The sequence below is a fragment of the Seriola lalandi genome, unplaced genomic scaffold (genome assembly GCF_002814215.2).
Source record: "Seriola lalandi dorsalis isolate HSWRI2012SDOR001 ecotype SW California unplaced genomic scaffold, Sedor1 jcf7180002054476, whole genome shotgun sequence".
Lineage (NCBI taxonomy): Eukaryota > Metazoa > Chordata > Actinopteri > Carangiformes > Carangidae > Seriola > Seriola lalandi.
The window spans coordinates 807641-825193 of record NW_019525029.1 but is presented as its reverse complement, the minus strand read 5'-3'; the positions used below and the strand labels follow the sequence as shown (position 1 = coordinate 825193).

General features: G+C 36.6%; 1 protein-coding gene across 3 annotated transcripts in view; it reads right to left on the bottom strand.

Moving 5' to 3' along the window:
• Positions 1 to 12469: 12469 nt before the first annotated feature.
• elmo1 (engulfment and cell motility 1 (ced-12 homolog, C. elegans)) overlaps positions 12470 to 17553 on the bottom strand; it is a 98662-nt gene continuing 93578 nt past the window's right edge. For all 3 annotated transcript variants that reach the window (XM_023412129.2, XM_087175573.1, XM_087175574.1), the window contains 2 exons: positions 15296 to 15373; positions 12470 to 13975 (listed from right to left, as the gene is read on the bottom strand). In XM_023412129.2, the coding sequence (XP_023267897.1) occupies positions 13775 to 13975; positions 15296 to 15373 (279 nt within the window). In that variant the 3' untranslated portion in view covers positions 12470 to 13774. The remainder of the gene's footprint in view (positions 13976 to 15295; positions 15374 to 17553) is intronic.

Sequence of the window (17553 nt, the reverse complement as noted above, 5' to 3'; positions counted from 1 at the left end):
AAATGTTAAAAATCGTCATAGTATAGTATGGCATAAAAATGTTAAAAATCGTCATAGTATAGTATGGCGTAAAAATGTCAAAAAAACATAAAAATATATTAAGGCATGAAAGGTCATAAAAAGGTCATAGTATGGTAAGGAATAAAACGACATAGTATATTAAGGCATAAAATTGCCATAAAAGGTCCAAGTATAGAATGGCATAAAAATGTTAAAAAAACATCAAAATATATTAAAGCATAAAAGGTCATAAAAAGGTCATAGTATGGTGAGTGATCAATTCACATAGTATATTAAGGCATAAAATGACCAAAAAACGTCCTAGTATAGTATGGCATAAAAATGTTAAAAATCGTCATAGTATAGTATGGCATAAAACGTCAAAAAAACATCATTGTATATTAAGGCATAAAAGGTCATAAAAAGGTCATAGTATGGTAAGGAATAAAACGACATAGTATAGTATGGCATTAAATTGCCAAAAAAACGTCATAGTATAGTATGGCATAAAAATGTCAAAAAAACATCAACGTATAGTATGGTTTAAAATGTCAAAAAAACATCAACGTATAGTAAGGCTTGATAATGTCAAAAAAACGTCCTAGTATAGTAAGGCTTAATAATGTCGAAAGCATAAAACGTCAAAAAAACATCAAAGTATATTAAGGCATAAAATGTCATAAAAAGGTAATAGTATGGTGAGTCATCAATTCACATAGTATATTAAGGCATAAAATTACCAAAAAACATCCTAGTATAGTATGGCTTAATAATGTCAAAAAAGTCATAGTATAGTATGGCATAAAAATGTCAAAAAAACATAAAAATATATTAAGGCATGAAAGGTCATAAAAAGGTCATAGTATGGTAAGGAATAAAACGACATAGTATATTAAGGCATAAAATTGCCAGAAAAGGTCCAAGTATAGTATGGCATAAAAATGTTAAAAAACGTCATAGTATATTAAGGCATAAAAGGTCATAAAAAGGTCATAGTATGGTGAGTCATCAATTTTCATAGTATATTAAGGCATAAAATTGCCAAAAAATGTCATAGTATAGTATGGCATAAAAATGTTAAAAAACGTCATAGTATAGTATGGCATAAAACGTCAAAAATACATCAATGTATATTAAGGTATAAAAGGTCATAAAAAGGTCATAGTATGGTGAGTCATCAATTTTCATAGTATATTAAGGCATAAAATTGCCAAAAAATGTCATAGTATAGTATGGCATAAAAATGTTAAAAATCGTCATAGTATATTAAGGCATAAACGGTCATAAAAACGTCATAATAAGATAAGGAATAAAATGACAAATCGTCATAGTATAGTATGGCATAAAAATGTTAAAAATCGTCATAGTATAGTATGGCATAAAAATGTCAAAAAAACATCAAAGTATATTAAGGCATGAAAGGTCATAAAAAGGTCATAGTATGGTGAGTCATCAAACGACATAGTATATTAAGGCATAAAATTGCCAGAAAAGGTCCAAGTATAGTATGGCATAAAAATGTTAAAAAACGTCATAGTATAGTATGGCATAAAACGTCAAAAATACATCATTAGTATATTAAGGCATAAAAGGTCATAAAAAGGTCATAGTATGGTAAGGAATAAAACGACATAGTATATTAAGGCATAAAATTACCAAAAAACGTCCTAGTATAGTATGGCTTAATAATGTCAAAAAAGTCATAGTATAGTATGGCATAAAACGTAAAAAAAAATCATAGTATATTAAGGTATAAAAGGTCATAAAAAGGTCATAGTATGGTTAGTCATCAATTCACATAGTATATTAAGGCATAAAATTGCCAAAAAAATTCCTAGTATAGTATGGCATAAAAATGTTAAAAAACTTCATAGTATAGTATGGCATAAAATGTCAAAAATACATCAAAGTATATTAAGGCATAAAAGGTCATAAAAAGGTCATAGTATGGTAAGGAATAAAACGACATAGTATATTAAGGCATAAAATTGCCAAAAAAGGTCCAATATAGTATGGTATAAAATGTCAAAAAAACATCAAAGTATATTAAAGCATAAAAGGTCATATAAAGGTCATAGTATGGTGAGTCATCAATTCACATAGTATATTAAGGCATAAAATTACCAAAAAACGTCCTAGTATAGTATGGCATAAAAATGTTAAAAATCGTCATAGTATAGTATGGCATAAAAATGTTAAAAATCGTCATAGTATAGTATGGCATAAAACGTCAAAAAAACATCATTGTATATTAAGGCATAAAAGGTCATAAAAAGGTCATAGTATGTAAGGAATAAAACGACATAGTATAGTATGGCATTAAATTGCCAAAAAAACGTCATAGTATAGTATGGCATAAAAATGTCAAAAAAACATCAACGTATAGTATGGTATAAAATGTCAAAAAAACATCAACGTATAGTAAGGCATAAAATGTCATAAAAAGGTAATAGTATGGTGAGTCATCAATTCACATAGTATATTAAGGCATAAAATTACCAAAAAACATCCTAGTATAGTATGGCTTAATAATGTCAAAAAAGTCATAGTATAGTATGGCATAAAAATGTCAAAAAAACATAAAAATATATTAAGGCATGAAAGGTCATAAAAAGGTCATAGTATGGTAAGGAATAAAACGACATAGTATATTAAGGCATAAAATTGCCAGAAAAGGTCCAAGTATAGTATGGCATAAAAATGTTAAAAAAACGTCAAAGTATATTAAAGCATAAAAGGTCATATAAAGGTCATAGTATGGTCAGTCATCAATTCACATAGTATATTAAGGCATAAAATGACCAAAAAAGGTCCAAGTATAGTATGGCATAAAACGTCAAAAAAAGTCAAAGTATATTAAAGCATAAAAGGTCATAAAAAGGTCATAGTATGGTGAGTCATTAATTCACATAGTATATTAAGGCATAAAATTGCCAGAAAAGGTCCAAGTATAGAATGGCATAAAAATGTTAAAAATCATCATAGTATAGTATGGCATAAAATGTCAAAAAAACATCAAAATATATTAAGGCATAAACGGTCATAAAAATGTAATAATAAGTTAAGGATTAAAACGACAAAGTACAGTAAGGCTTAATAATGTCAAAAAAGTCATAGTATAGTATGGCTTAAAATGTCAAAAAAAACATCAAAGTATATTAAGGCATAAAAGGTCATAAAAAGGTCATAGTATGGTGAGTCATCAATTCACATAGTATATTAAGGCATAAAATGACCAAAAAACATCCTAGTATAGTATGGCATAAAAATGTTAAGACACGTCATAGTATAGTATGGCATAAACTTCAAAAAAACATCATAGTATATTAAGGCATGAAATGTCATAAAAAGGTCATAGTATGGTAAGGAATAAAACGACATCGTATATTAAGGCATAAAATTGCCAAAAAACATCCAATATAGTATGGCATAAATTGTCAAAAAAACATCATAGTGTATTAAGGCATAAACAGTCATAAAAACGTCATAATGAGATGAGGAATAAAACGACAAAGTACAGTAAGGCTTAATAATGTCAAAAAAGTCATAGAATAGTATGGCATAAAAATATTAAAAAACGTCATAGTATAGTATTGCATAAAAATTTCAAAAAAACATAAAAATATATTAAGGCATGAAAGGTCATAAAAAGGTCATAGTATGGTAAGGAATAAAACGACATAGTATATTAAGGCATAAAATTGCCAGAAAAGGTCCAAATATAGTATGGCATGAAATGTTAAAAATCGTCATAGTATAGTATGGCATAAAACGTCAAAATACATCAAAGTATATTAAGGCATAAAAGGTCATAAAAAGGTCATAGTATGGTGAGTCATCAATTCACATAGTAGATTAAGGCATAAAATTGCCAAAAAAGGTCCAAGTATGGTATGGCATAAAAATGTTAAAAATCGTCATAGTATAGTATGGCATAAAACGTCAAAAAAACATCAAAGTATATTAAGGCATAAAATGTCGTAAAAAGGTCATAGTATGGTAAGGAATAAAACGACACAATATAGTATGGCATTAAATTGCGAAAAAAAGTCATAGTATAGTATGGCATATAATGTCAAAAAAAAAAACATCATAGTGTATTAAGGCATAAACGGTCATAAAAAGGTCATAATAAGATAAGGAATAAAACGACAAAGTACAGTAAGGCTTAATAATGTCAAAAAAAGTCACAGTATAGTACGGCATAAAACATCAAAAAAACATCAAAGTATATTAAGGCATAAAAGGTCATAAAAAGGTCATAGTATGGTAAGGAATAAAACGACATAGTATAGTATGGCATAAAACGTCAAAAAAACATCAACGTATAGTATGGCATAAAATGTCAAAAAAACATCAACGTATATAGTAAGGCTTGATAATGTCAAAAAAACGTTATAGTATAGTAAGGCTTAATAATGTCAAAAAAATGTCATGGTACAGTATGGCATAAAAGGTCAAAAAACATCAAAGTATATTAAGGCATAAAAGGTCATAAAAAGATCATAGTACGGTAAGGAATAAAACGACATAGTATAGTATGGCATAAAATTGCCAAAAAACTTCCTAGTATAGTATGGCATAAAACGTCAAAAAAACATCATAGTGTATTAAGGCATAAACGGTCATAAAAACGTAATAATAAGATGAGGAATAAAACGACAAAGTACAGTAAGGCTTAATAATTTAAAAATCGTCATAGTATAGTATGGCATAAAATGTCAAAAAAACATCAAAGTATATTAAGTCATAAAAGGTCATAAAAAGGTCATAGTGTGGTGAGTTATCAATTCAAATAGTATATTAAGGCTTATAATTGCCAAAAAACATCCTAGTATAGTATGGCATAAAAATGTAAAAAAAAAACGTCATTTAAACGTCAAAAAAACATCATAGTATAGTATGGCATAAAAGGTCATAGAAAGATCATACTGTGGTATGGAATAAAACGACATACTAAAGTAAAGCATAAAATTGCCAAAAAACGTCATAGTGTAGTATGTCATATAATGTCAAAAAATGGAGCCCTTGCCTTTTCAGTCAGTCAAATTCTAGCATGGCTAATTTGGTTGTCTTGGAAAAGAGACGTAGCCTCTCAGGACATCGGAATGATCTAATATGACTTCACTCCATACACAGTGCGAATGAGTTCACTCAAATATTGGTAGGGACAATTCTGTTCTACCAAAATATTTGTATGGACATGTCTCTACCATCCATATACAACCCTAGGCCTTTGCATTGGACAAATGTGTTTATACAAACACAAAATTGGACTCCCTTATTAAACTATTGCTGTCCAAAGATATAGTTTTGATATATTTCATAGAAATACATGACTGTTATACTTTTACAATTGATCGCCAAATTAAATTCCCTTTCTGTATCCATTCAGGTACAAATGACTGTAATACATAACAATATGTAATATATATATATATATATATATATATATATATATACATACATACATATATGAAATTTTCTGCAGGTTCTTTATCTTAATAATTCTTCATTGATGGGTTTTAGGGTGTCTATAACAGCTATAGGAGTATTACCTGAGATTGCAGTAGTCTTCAGCCTGTTCCTTGGCTGTGGCAGCGTGCCATCTTGACAATATTTTCCTATTGAAGCGCTACGGCAGCTGTCATCCTACACACATTGGCACTGGCAGGTTCTGCAGTGGTAAATATAGACACATAGGGCTGGATTTGGCTCGCCTTAGTCTTGTGTCAATCCCACACAATGCAGCCTGGAAAAAAAAGGCCCAGTGGGAGATTTTTTCTCTCTCCTCCTTTATCGATCTCTCTTTCTCACTTTCTCTCACGCACATGTGCAGAAAAAGAAAAGGAAATGAGGAACTGTTACTCAAGGAAATGCTTTTAAAGTACACAAAAAAAGAAAGAGGAACAAAAAATGATATGATGAGAAGCATTCTTGTCTCGTGGGACTGTCTGGTGCCCATGTGCAGACAGGGGAGAAAAATCCTGGATGGATCTGGACACAATAATATTGATTTTGTGATACCTTATTGATCACTGTATGGTAGACTTTTTGCCATCCCCAGGGATGTGAGGCAGTGGGACTAGCTTTGGAGCAGCATGAAGTTGAAGAGTGTTTCTTCACTTGGTCTTGAACCCGTTACATCACCTGGTTGGTGGACACTCCCCTTCACCCATTAGCAATTTGTTTCATTTGGTGCAGCCTTGCTGGCATTAGGGAAATCCAAAAGACTTATTGTTGTGTCACACAGACACTCCCTGTGATATTTAGCACATCATCATCCATCTTTCATTTCCCCCCACACGAATTCCTCATCAAAGCCTGACACTGTCGAAGATATAGTGACTTTTGAAAACCCAGGAGCAATTACAGGAGCAAACCTCACAGACCAAGAAGTAGACACCTGAGGCAAAAGTTAAGTTCATTTGTTCTCACATTAAAAACAGTCTCTTGTTCATCACCTCCCCTTCCTCAGTGGTGCTCTGGCTCTTCAAAGTCATCCCGAATGATTCATGGGCTCCGGTTTACAACAAAGTACCCGTCCATTTCACAATATCAAGAGGTGTCAACCTTCACCAGAATTAGATCCTGAGCGACGCAGAGGAGAACAAAAGACTTGATTATGACATGTTCACTTGCTGAGAGAGCTTTTCACCAAAATAGAACAGAAAATGTTGGTGTGTGTGTGTGTGTCACAGTGGAAACAGAAGGGAGATGAGAGTGGTTTAGTAATATAAGACATCATCAAAAAAGAAAAATGCCTCAGTGGGGTTTAAATAAAATCTACATATTAAAGAAATGTGTGAGAGGCAGAGATGACAGGTGGCTGTGAGGCCACTTTTGCTCTGTTAGTTTCTGTTTCTTCTTGACTGATACATTTCCTGGCATGTAGGAATACAACAAAAGGTGCAAAAAAAGTAAAGTGCTTAACAAATACGGACACCATTATTCTTAATTTTAATTAAGACAAACATGAGGGTGAAGAATTTCCCCATTTTACACAGTTTATAATTTGTGCTTTTTTGACATCTTATTCAAACCTTGACAAGGAAAGAAGAATATTATTGAATTTGCTATGGAACTTTGTTTCCAAGGTTAAGAGTGAACAGCGGTATCATAAAAGTGCTTAGACAAAGAAATCAGGAATCTACAATTAGGGTTAGCAGCTATTAAAAAGACCAAGGTCTTTTCTCAGCTGCTGTTTCCAAAGCCAAGAACTTTGAACCTCAGAATTTTTTTTTCTTAGAGCAAAACATGTCTACATGGCAGTTGTTGATACCAATACATTTGACTTATTTTAATTTACAACAGTTTCTCAGTCGTACAGAGTGAATGGATCTTGACAGACTACTCCTCTTACAGCCTATTAGAAATGCATTAGTGCTGGTACACCTGTGTTAATACTTGTAATCGCTGACTTATTGCAGCAGTCTGAGAATAGCTCTTCGATCAATCAGCACAACCACTACCACCAGTGAGGATAAGACTTTTAGATTCATCACTGAGATAGCTGAGATTAGGCAACTGTTGGGTTGGACGTTTAAATCAATTTCAGAGTTGTATCCGTTTATCTAAGTCACAGTTTCCCACTCTGCTGGGATGATCTTTGTCTGGGTTAATGCAATCACTTCACTCGGCTAATCCTTGCCCAGGGCCTCTGGTGCTCCAGCTGAAGGAGCAGGCGCTGTCACTGCTTATTCAGAGTGGAAATTTACCTACCAATTACACGTTTACTGTTAAGGTGCAGTTGATTGATGCTTTTTGTAAGTGTGACAGAATTAGTTTTTTTCCTAACGGCATGGCTCTAGAGATGGCTAGGTAAATCTGTTGGTCCTTTGTTCAGATACATTTCCATGAAATTTTGCACAGATATTTATGGTCCCCTGGGGATGAACCATACTGAAATTGATGATCCTCTGACTTTTCATCTAGTGCCACCATGAGATTCACATTTTCGGTTTTAAGTGAAAAATTTTGAAAACTATTGCATGGATTGTACTGAAATTTGGTACTGGTATCCATGGTACCCAGATGATGAATCCTAAAGATTTAATGATCCCGTAACTTTTCCCTTTACAACACAACAAGGTTGACATTAAATCACAACTCAACAATTATTCGACAGATTGTCATGAAATATTGACATTCATGTCATCCCATAACTTTTGTTTAAGGCCATCATCAGGTCAAACATGTTTAAATGTGTTTCATACTCTTTGGTTTAGAAAATGTTAGCATGCTAACTTGCTAAGATGGCAAATTGGTAAGCATTATACCCGTTAAAAATAAGCTTGCTAGCACTGTCGTTTTGAGCATGTTAGGATTATGAATTTATGCCAAAGCATTGCTCTGCCTAAGTGCAGCCTCACAGAACTGACAGCTTGACTGTAGACTGTTAGTTTAATTAGTACAAAGAACTTACTCACCTAATTACCATTCAAATATACAGAATAAATGCCCTTAATAGCTTCCACATCAATTCCTTCTACAAATACATCAAAAGTACTTGAGATATTCAATTTGCATGGTGGATACAAACAAAATCAAGCCGGTCATCTATATAAGAGCTGTTTTAAGTATTCTGGACTTCATACATTAAATAAACATTAAAATATTTTCATAGCTGTAGTCTATTGAGATTTTACGCAGAGCTATTAATCAGCAACTCTCTGATCTCTTCAGACTCAGCACATGGAGGTCCATCACATTGACTTAGAAATTGCTGCAACCAGCTCTGGGCAGTCTGCTCCATATTGACTTAAGATTGCAGCCCTCAAGTCAGGTGAATAATAATTTACAAAGGATCTGGATCTGTCCCTCTAGTTATTGATAACATCAGTGTAGCAGAGCTCCTCTCTGTGGGCTCTGGTGCGTCCACTTTGGACAAAAGTCTCCAGTAACGAGGGACTCACAGGGAATAAGCTGAGAAAACAAGTCAATACAAATGATAAGCAGGAAAACTTAGAATCACTCTCACACATTTTTTTTTCTCTCTGCCCCTTAAGCTGCTATTTTGGCACCATTAGATCTGTGATTTGCTTGAGCAAGACGACATTTTGTCAATAACACCCTCAGGGAACGGCTGGAGTATGGCAGCACATTCGATAATAAAAGACAGGAAATGGCAAGTATAGTTTTTTTGTTTGCACTGGTTTCCCCCTTAATCCTTTCCTGCTTTGAAGACACTTTGAAGATGCAATATAAAATCTTTCAAAAGGTCCTGATGCGACTATGGATATAGAAACAAAACAGCAAGAACAACAAACTTTGACAAAGGTTAAAGGATTAGTTCACCGATGCTGATGCTGACACATCTACTGCCACCTCACATGGAGGTGGAAGGAATTTAATATGATGCTCACATTCCAACAGAAAAATCCAACAGCAGCATGTCTCTCTACAGACAATGCCCTGGGTAGTCCACAGAACTCACTGTCAGTAGTTTTAATTGGAGCTATTACCTCAATAGAAAGTGTCTGTGCGTTTGGCTGAACTGACTCGACAAACACAAACAAATAGGCACTAACAAGGGCAGAAGGTGGACAAGTCTAGATGACATGCCCACTTGTGTGAAAGCATGCTCTGGTGGAATTCGTGCCCATATAATCAGTTATATGCTTAATCTGATTTGATTAGTGTGTCCTGCCGGACGAGGAGAGGAGCTGCGCCCTGCTGGCTGCAGCCCTCAGGCTGCTGTCACACACTCAGCGTGAAGTCTCTGAGAACTTGTAATGAGGCCAGCCAAATCTTTCTCTCTGCTGCCTTTCACAGGCGAGTGTGCATTGACACACACACACACACACACACACACACACACACACACACACACACACACACACACACACACACACACCTGGCAATGAATACCTTAGGGAATTAGGAGGTCCAGCACTATGTTAAACACCATCTCCATTTCAAGAGGTGGAGGTTGTTGAGGATACAGAGTCCCTGCAGTCCACCTCGACAAAAGAATGGACTGGGAATGAAACACAGAGGCTGTGTACAGGAAGGGACAGTGGAGACTCTACTCTGAGGAATCTAGTGCAATACTTTGCTGCAGTCTGCCGGGGCGGCAGCATCAGAGCCTGTGTCACCAAGAAAACAAACAAACTGATCAGGAAGTCTGGCTCAGTGCTGGGATCTTGGAGTTGGTTGTGGAGGGCAGGATGCTACACAAACAGCTGAACATCGTGGAGAACTTCTCACATCCCCTCCACCACCTGCTGGTCAGACAGTGGAGAGCTTTCAGTAAGACGCTTCATCAGCTTTGATATGATAATGAACGCTACAGGAAGTCCTTCCTGCTGCCATCACTCTGAACAACGATTCTCCACTGTGTCTAGAGAGGGGGCTCATCTGACACAATGTTTACCTCTAACAGGACAGATTGCTCACCTAAACTTTTTTTAATCACATTAAGTATTACATCTGTTATAAATTGGTATTTGAGCTGAACAAATTAAAGTTTGAATGGAGTTCCTAAGCTGAAGTGTCTAGAAGAAGATTCAAATCAAAAAACAGTGGAATAATAAAGAACCTGAGAAGAATATAGTGGGATTGCATTTGCAGCAATCTCGCCTACTGAGCACAGGGGCATCAGTATCCATTAATGAGTGAACAATCCTCCCCGGAAGACGTAGCTCAGTTGAGGTTCCTGGGCTTGGCGGTAGATAGAGCTGTCAAGCAGGAAATGGTGTCACACACTGTGGAGTAAGGGACTGCTACGACCTGTGTGTAGGGAAATAAATATCCTCTGACACAGCCAGGCATGTAATGGGAAAACTCAGTTACCAAAACCAAGGACAGACACACACACACACACACACACACACACACACACACACACACACACACACACACACACACACACACAGGAAAACTGAGATAAAATATGCAGCTTAAAAACAAAGGCAGATCCTTGCTCATTCTGGGTCATAAATTGGAGTTAGACAGATTTTTTTTCCACATAAATATTTAAGATGATGATGGCTTTTGCAGTGATCTAAGCGTAATTTGAGTCCGGCATTCAAATGCTCGTACATTTGCTGCAGAATGGAGTCGTTGAGCACATTCAGTGGACCAAAACTAATATTACCTTTTCAAATAGCATTTTCTGCCCTGTTTAACAAGAAGGAAATCTAACTTAAGCTCAATGGGGCTATTTTTATCTAGAAAATTTAGCTTTAATAAGAATATAGGATGACATTTAAACTTGAAACCTAAATACATGCAATATTGATCTGTTTAGAAGTGACTGCTCTCAAGGTTATCCAACAGACGCAACCAAGGGATTTTCATCAAATGCAGTTGTTTTGTCTGGGGCTGGGGTTGTTGCTCATGTTGCTTTGGCTGCAGCAGCAGCAGCAGCAGCAGCAGCTCACAGCACACCTGCAGGCTGTGCGAGCTCAGAAGGAGATGAACATGGACAACCTAGAGGAGGAGGAGGCAGGGTGACGACCCCACCAAACTATCGTCGTGTGTGATGAGGGACACTTTAACTGCAGAATGTGTACCTGTTCCTCCTCAGGCAGTCAGATATTTTGAGATTTAGCTGTTTGAGAGTGCCACTATTGTTACATTTGGTTTTCCTTTTCAGTTTTTGTGCTTTAAAATCGTTATATTATTCTCTGTAATTTCAAATTCTCTTTGAGTGTCTGGATGAGAGTTTTTCTTGTAGAAGGATTTTTTATTTTTTTTAAAAGACCAATGAGTAAGTTTCAGAGAATCAGAGGTTGTATACTGGTGCTGTCGGATTGAACAGTTAAAATATCCATTAAAGAGGAACTCTAGAGGTCAGATCGGGACTCATTTATGAAGGTGAAAGGTTATTTATTAAATCTTACTAGAGTTTTTGTCGTACTTAGGTGTTTTGATGCGGGAATTTTGTAGTAATATGTATTTCAAGATTCTATAGTTTAATTTCATGTTTATGTCATGTTTTTTTGGAGTCTAAAAGATGCTTTTAACACCTAGACTTTTTCTAGCCTAGTTTTGATTTACATGTCTCTGCTTCTTGAACCAGATCAAGCAGCTAAACAAAGAAAATCCAGGTGTGATTTAGTGCAAAAAGTCAGCTTGATCATCAAGCTTAAAATACATTTATGGGTAAGACAATTTGTACTTTGTAGTGTTTTCTGGGAATACTGTGTGCTATTACATGAACAGACCGGATCATTTAATAAGCGTTTTTTTAAGTTAATTATGTTAATGTTTCAAGAGCTTTCCTAGTGAAATTAAATTGCCTCTGGGAATATTAAAGTCCTAATCTATAACCATCTGTTACTCAGCTGTTTAACAGACAGTCTGTCCACACAGGTTTATTGTAGTGTTGACTCAGCACAAATGGCTCAATTTTCTTAGTCTAACTAGTGGAAACTGATAACTTTTCACCTCCAAGTCCGAGACACTGTTATGATCCTTTAGGTGCATGTGGTTCATGAATGAAGACAGCAACTGGGAAAAGTGGTTACAGTTCTTAAATCTTTAATGTAAACAGCAGTTTTGAGGGGCTTTGAAAAATCCTAAAGAAAAACATCTTAAGGTATTAAATAGGAAGGGGAAAATATATAAATCATACTAGAAATAACAACCATGATCTGTTTTTAAATTAAAAAAATACATAAACTTTCAATTTTGTGGCCATATAGTCCCAAACACACAAAAAAGACAACTTCCCTTGACCAAATACTAACATCCTCTTTGTAATACCAACTACTTGGCAGTTTCACAATTTTAAAAATCACTAAATTATGACCATCTTACACATGATAAACAAAAAAAGCTCAAATATTGCTTAGGAATGTTGTGTACAGCAGTCATTACAACGAGAGAGACTCAAATGAGGGAGAGACGAGTGTGTGTTTGTCTGTGTGTTTCACAATGGGGCTGCTTTTTACGGTTGTTTTTGGCAAAGCCACTGTGTAGGTGTGTACAATATGCAATAAGCAGCGGTGGGATAATAACATTAACATTAAAATATTCAAAAGAAAGGCTTTTTACTGTCGTACAGAGCCTGGATTTTGATGATTGACTTGTTCTAACAGTCTTCAGTATATGTGTAGCAGGGCAGAGCAGGTATAAGAGACTATCTTTTAAGTTGTATTCGTTAAAATGAACTTCAACCCTCTGCTCAGCCTCTTGGAAAACACTTAGCTGCCACAAATACTGTACGTGAGAATGTGACAGGAAATACTGCTGGGAAGTTGACAACAAAACACAAAACCCCCGTCCCTCCCTGCTCCTGAACTACACAACCACCATCCCTCCCCACACAAAAGCCCTGAGGAAAAATAATAAAAATCAACATAAGAAAGGACAACAAGGAAGCTGAATCAAATAGAATTTCTAAGCATTTGTCTACAACGGTCTTCAAGCAAGATGGCGGCTGGCGCCTCGGTCGAGAAGAAGAAGAAGAAGCGAATGTTTGGAAACATCAGACACAGGAGGAGAGTGAGGAAGAAGACGCAGGACGACCAACGACAGGCCAAACAAATACTTCCTGGTTTCTCATCTCCATGGCAACCTGTTGACTGCATCGAACCCCATGTCCCTCAAGTGCCTATTAATGTGTCCCATTATCTCTCTTATAGAGGTCTAGTGAGAAGCAAGAGGAAAATAGTTCAATAAATCCTTTTTCTTTCAATCACAGTTCATTTTTTATATCGTATGGTTTAATTCATTTTTATGTTCCAGTTTATAAGAAAAGGGGATTGGTCCAGTGAGTACAGTAGGTGCTGGGTGGGTCTGGGTTAGATCTCGTACTGTTGTTTGTCTAGTTACAGTCATAAACAAAGTCATAGTTGCTTGGTTCTTTGGGAATCGGGGGCGGGGCCTCGGGAATCTGGATGTTCTCTAAATCCAAGAGTCGGAGCTTCATCTCCATGGAGAGCAGGGTGTCCATGTCAGATTTGGTGTAATCGCTGGTCATCTCCTTACCTAGGAGGGCGTTTAGACCGTCTGTCCACACGCAGTACTGCATAGACATGGACAGAGGTAGATCCAAAATTAAAACAAATCAGTGCAAGCAAAAAGAATCACAAACACAAAACAAAATACTTCAAAAATTCAACAAACAATAATTAAGAATGATGTGTTTCCAAACTCAACGGAAGCTGCTGATAGCGTACAGACGCCGCCTACTTTAGAGACCTGCAGGCATAAAAGAAACTCACCACTGAGGGAGAAAAGTCTGTGTACACTGTGACTCAGGAGAAATAGAGCAGGGACACCTTCTTCTCTATTGTCCTAATTACAAACTTCTATGTTTGAAAAAAAATATTTTTTAAAAAAATTTCTGGATTCAAGCTGCAGAAAATGATGCATGTTACCCTTAGATGAACTCTTGCAGCTTTAGCCCTTTGTGTTAGGTGTCTAATAATGATGCCATAATCAATGAAACACAAGAAGGTTCCTTTTTATTTTGCAAAGTTCTCGAGTAAATAGTTATTATTATTATTTTTCTGACCTATATCGATGCCGAAATATATAATTACATATATTGTGATAGAGGATTTAATTAATATTGCACACTCCTATGTAACAGCAAGTATTTTAAGTCTCTGAACAGTGATCATCAAAATGCCAAAGCTGCTTAATATATAGGGTTTTTTTTATATTGTTGTGGGATTTCACCAGCTTGAACTTGAGACTTGATGTTTTTGATATTTTTGCTTGGTCAGTGAGTCTTAATTACGTTGAATGTGCCTTGTTAAGCATTTGACCACTAACAGACTATTTTTCACATTTGGTTTGTATCAGGCTTGTGCATGATGGTAAAGCCGAATGCCAACTGACAGCAGTAATGTGTAAAGAAGCGCAGCCGACACATCGTGTTACACACAGTGAGTTTTGGTGAATAACACTGAATGTAAACATAACAGGGCACCTTTAATTCTCAAAGCAGCCAAATCCAAACCCAGTTTCAAGTCTTGAGTTCAAGTTTCAAATCTATAGCTTTGGTTATAAGTATGTTAGTTGTATAGTTTTTTTATGCAGTTATCTTTCTCTAATGCTAATTTATTGCTGATTTTTGCTCACATTTATTCTTTGATAATAGGCACACATGTACGTTGTGCAAATAAAGTTCAATGACTCAATGAGAAAGGTTCAAGAAAAGGGCAATACACACACATTTAGTACACTGTGCATGGTGCAAATGAATCGGTTAAACACACTGTGGTGATCATTTGTAATATATATCTGACTTCTACACACTTTCTCTTTGTGCAATCACACTTGTTCATTCTGTCCATGACACTATCAACAGCCGAGGGGCCGGGCAGTGTTGGCTTACCTCATGCTTGTCAGGAGCAATAAAGTTTAAATACTCGTCAGACTCATACAGGATAGTGAAGGCCAGCTCTAACACCTCCTGGATAGAGGAAAGAGTGAAAGGGGGGGGGGGGGGGGGGGGGGGATAACAAGTGAGATTTACACCACAACACTGCCATACCAATGCAGTCTCCCGCTCCTCCACATGTCTTGTCACCTTCTGTTACATCAGCTGCACATCAACATATCAGCGAGAGAGAGAAGCCAAATACCTGGGATGCCTTTAGATTCTAGACACTGAATATGATGTGACATGTTTCCAGGTTTATTCCCTCAAAATCCACCATGGTCTACTATGGGAAACAAATTGAATGCAGTGTGAGGACACTGAGATCCAGATTTGCATACATGAAATTAATTCATTAAATGCGTGCTTGCAATCTGCGTGAAATTAGCGCCTGATTTAGTGAGGCAGTAGGTAATTACACAATCCAGGGCTGCAACCTAGGCACAGTTTGTGAGACAGAGCTTAAGCGATGCAGTTCAGTGGTGGGATTTGTCTCAGATCAGGAGGCTAAGAGAAGAAAACATGTAGTGATGTTGAATATAAACATATATTACTGAAGTAATGTAGTGAGGGCACTGTGAACCTACACAATTTCATGGCAATCAATGTGACATTTGTTGAGATATTTCAGTCAGGAAAAAAGGTGGTGGACCAACGCTGCCAGCCTTAGAGGGCTGGCAAGGATATTATGTCCATGGTTAAATATGAAGCAGTGGTTGTAGATGACACTGATACAGCTGAAGTCTCCATAGAAGCACATGCTAACTGCAACCAAATGCACTTTTATAAATCAAATATGTATAATGTCCACAGTGCATTAACAGCTTTGTTGCAGTTTGAGGTTTATGACCACAAAGACACAGCTCTGCTCTTTATTTGGTCTTATAAAAAGGATACAATGTTCATTTGTTAATGCTCTTTTTTTAAGTGTTGTTTTTTGTTCATGAACTAATTACGTGCAGGCCCACTTCTTTTGCCGCTCTGTCTGCTATCATTTTGTTTAAATGAAATACTGGTTAATTAAATTTCTCTTCCCTCCCCCAGACGGCCTTATTTCAGTGTACTGTAGCTGCACAAATCTGCACCTGCTCTTTAGACGCAGAGGCTTTTCCACACAACTCGGAGCCATCGCAAATTGAATGAGCATTCCTAAATGCAGCAGAACATGCAATCATCCACACTTATCCTACAGTATATCCACCAGTTATTTGCATGATGCTCCTTTTAAAATTCACATAAAGCAAAAAAGTTTCCTTCAGTAATGAGATGCAAAGTGCAGCACACATGACATGCAAACTGCTCTTCCAGGTCGGTGCACCTGTCTTCCTAGATGACACGCGTGTCTTGAGACACAGAGGGTGTCTGAAGGAAGGTAAATATTGCCCCGAGTACATATGGGAGATATAATAAGTATGGAATAATTATAAAAAATATCATAATGAAAGCGATCAAAGAAATGCTTGTGATGAATACATTTGGCAGAATATGAGAAACAATCTGAAAACACTGCTTTTAACTTAACCCTCCCACCTCTGTCTCAGTGTCCCACAAATGGTCCACAGGCCAGCTCTGCTCTAAAGCCCGCAGGGGTGACTTTGGCTGGCCTTGTAACAGTGAGTAATGAAATATACTTGTGTTCTCATTCACAAGACTGGGACAGGCCTGCTAGACGGCCCACAGACCCCCCTCGGGTCATTCTCCTCGACCTGTGCTTATCGACAAGGTAATAAAAGAGACAAAGCGGGAAGGAGGCGTGCTCCTTTGTCTTCAAGGCTATTTATCCAAGATCCAATATATCAGAGTCCTGTGGGGAGGGGGAGTGAAGGTTTACAGAAACAAAGTGCAGGAAAGGAAGGGCTGATGTGTACACAGACGCAGACAAGATGGCTCTTTCATCCTGGTTATGGTACCACAGAGGGCACACCAATGTGTTACTCTCAAATTTAAACAGCAAAGAAAATATGTCAGTATCTTTTCAGCGACTCCTGTGTGAGCTGTGCAGCTAAAGGACTACTCTGTGATTTATTTCTACACAACGCTGCTGAGCACCGACACACAAGTTATTGTGTTATTTCCCAAAGCAAAATTATGTAACTGACATCATGTTATGCAACTCTTATGCACACAGAAACACAATCTCCTGCCTGGATACACACCCACCCGCCAACACATATGCACATGTGTGCGCACACATGCACGCACACGCACACGCA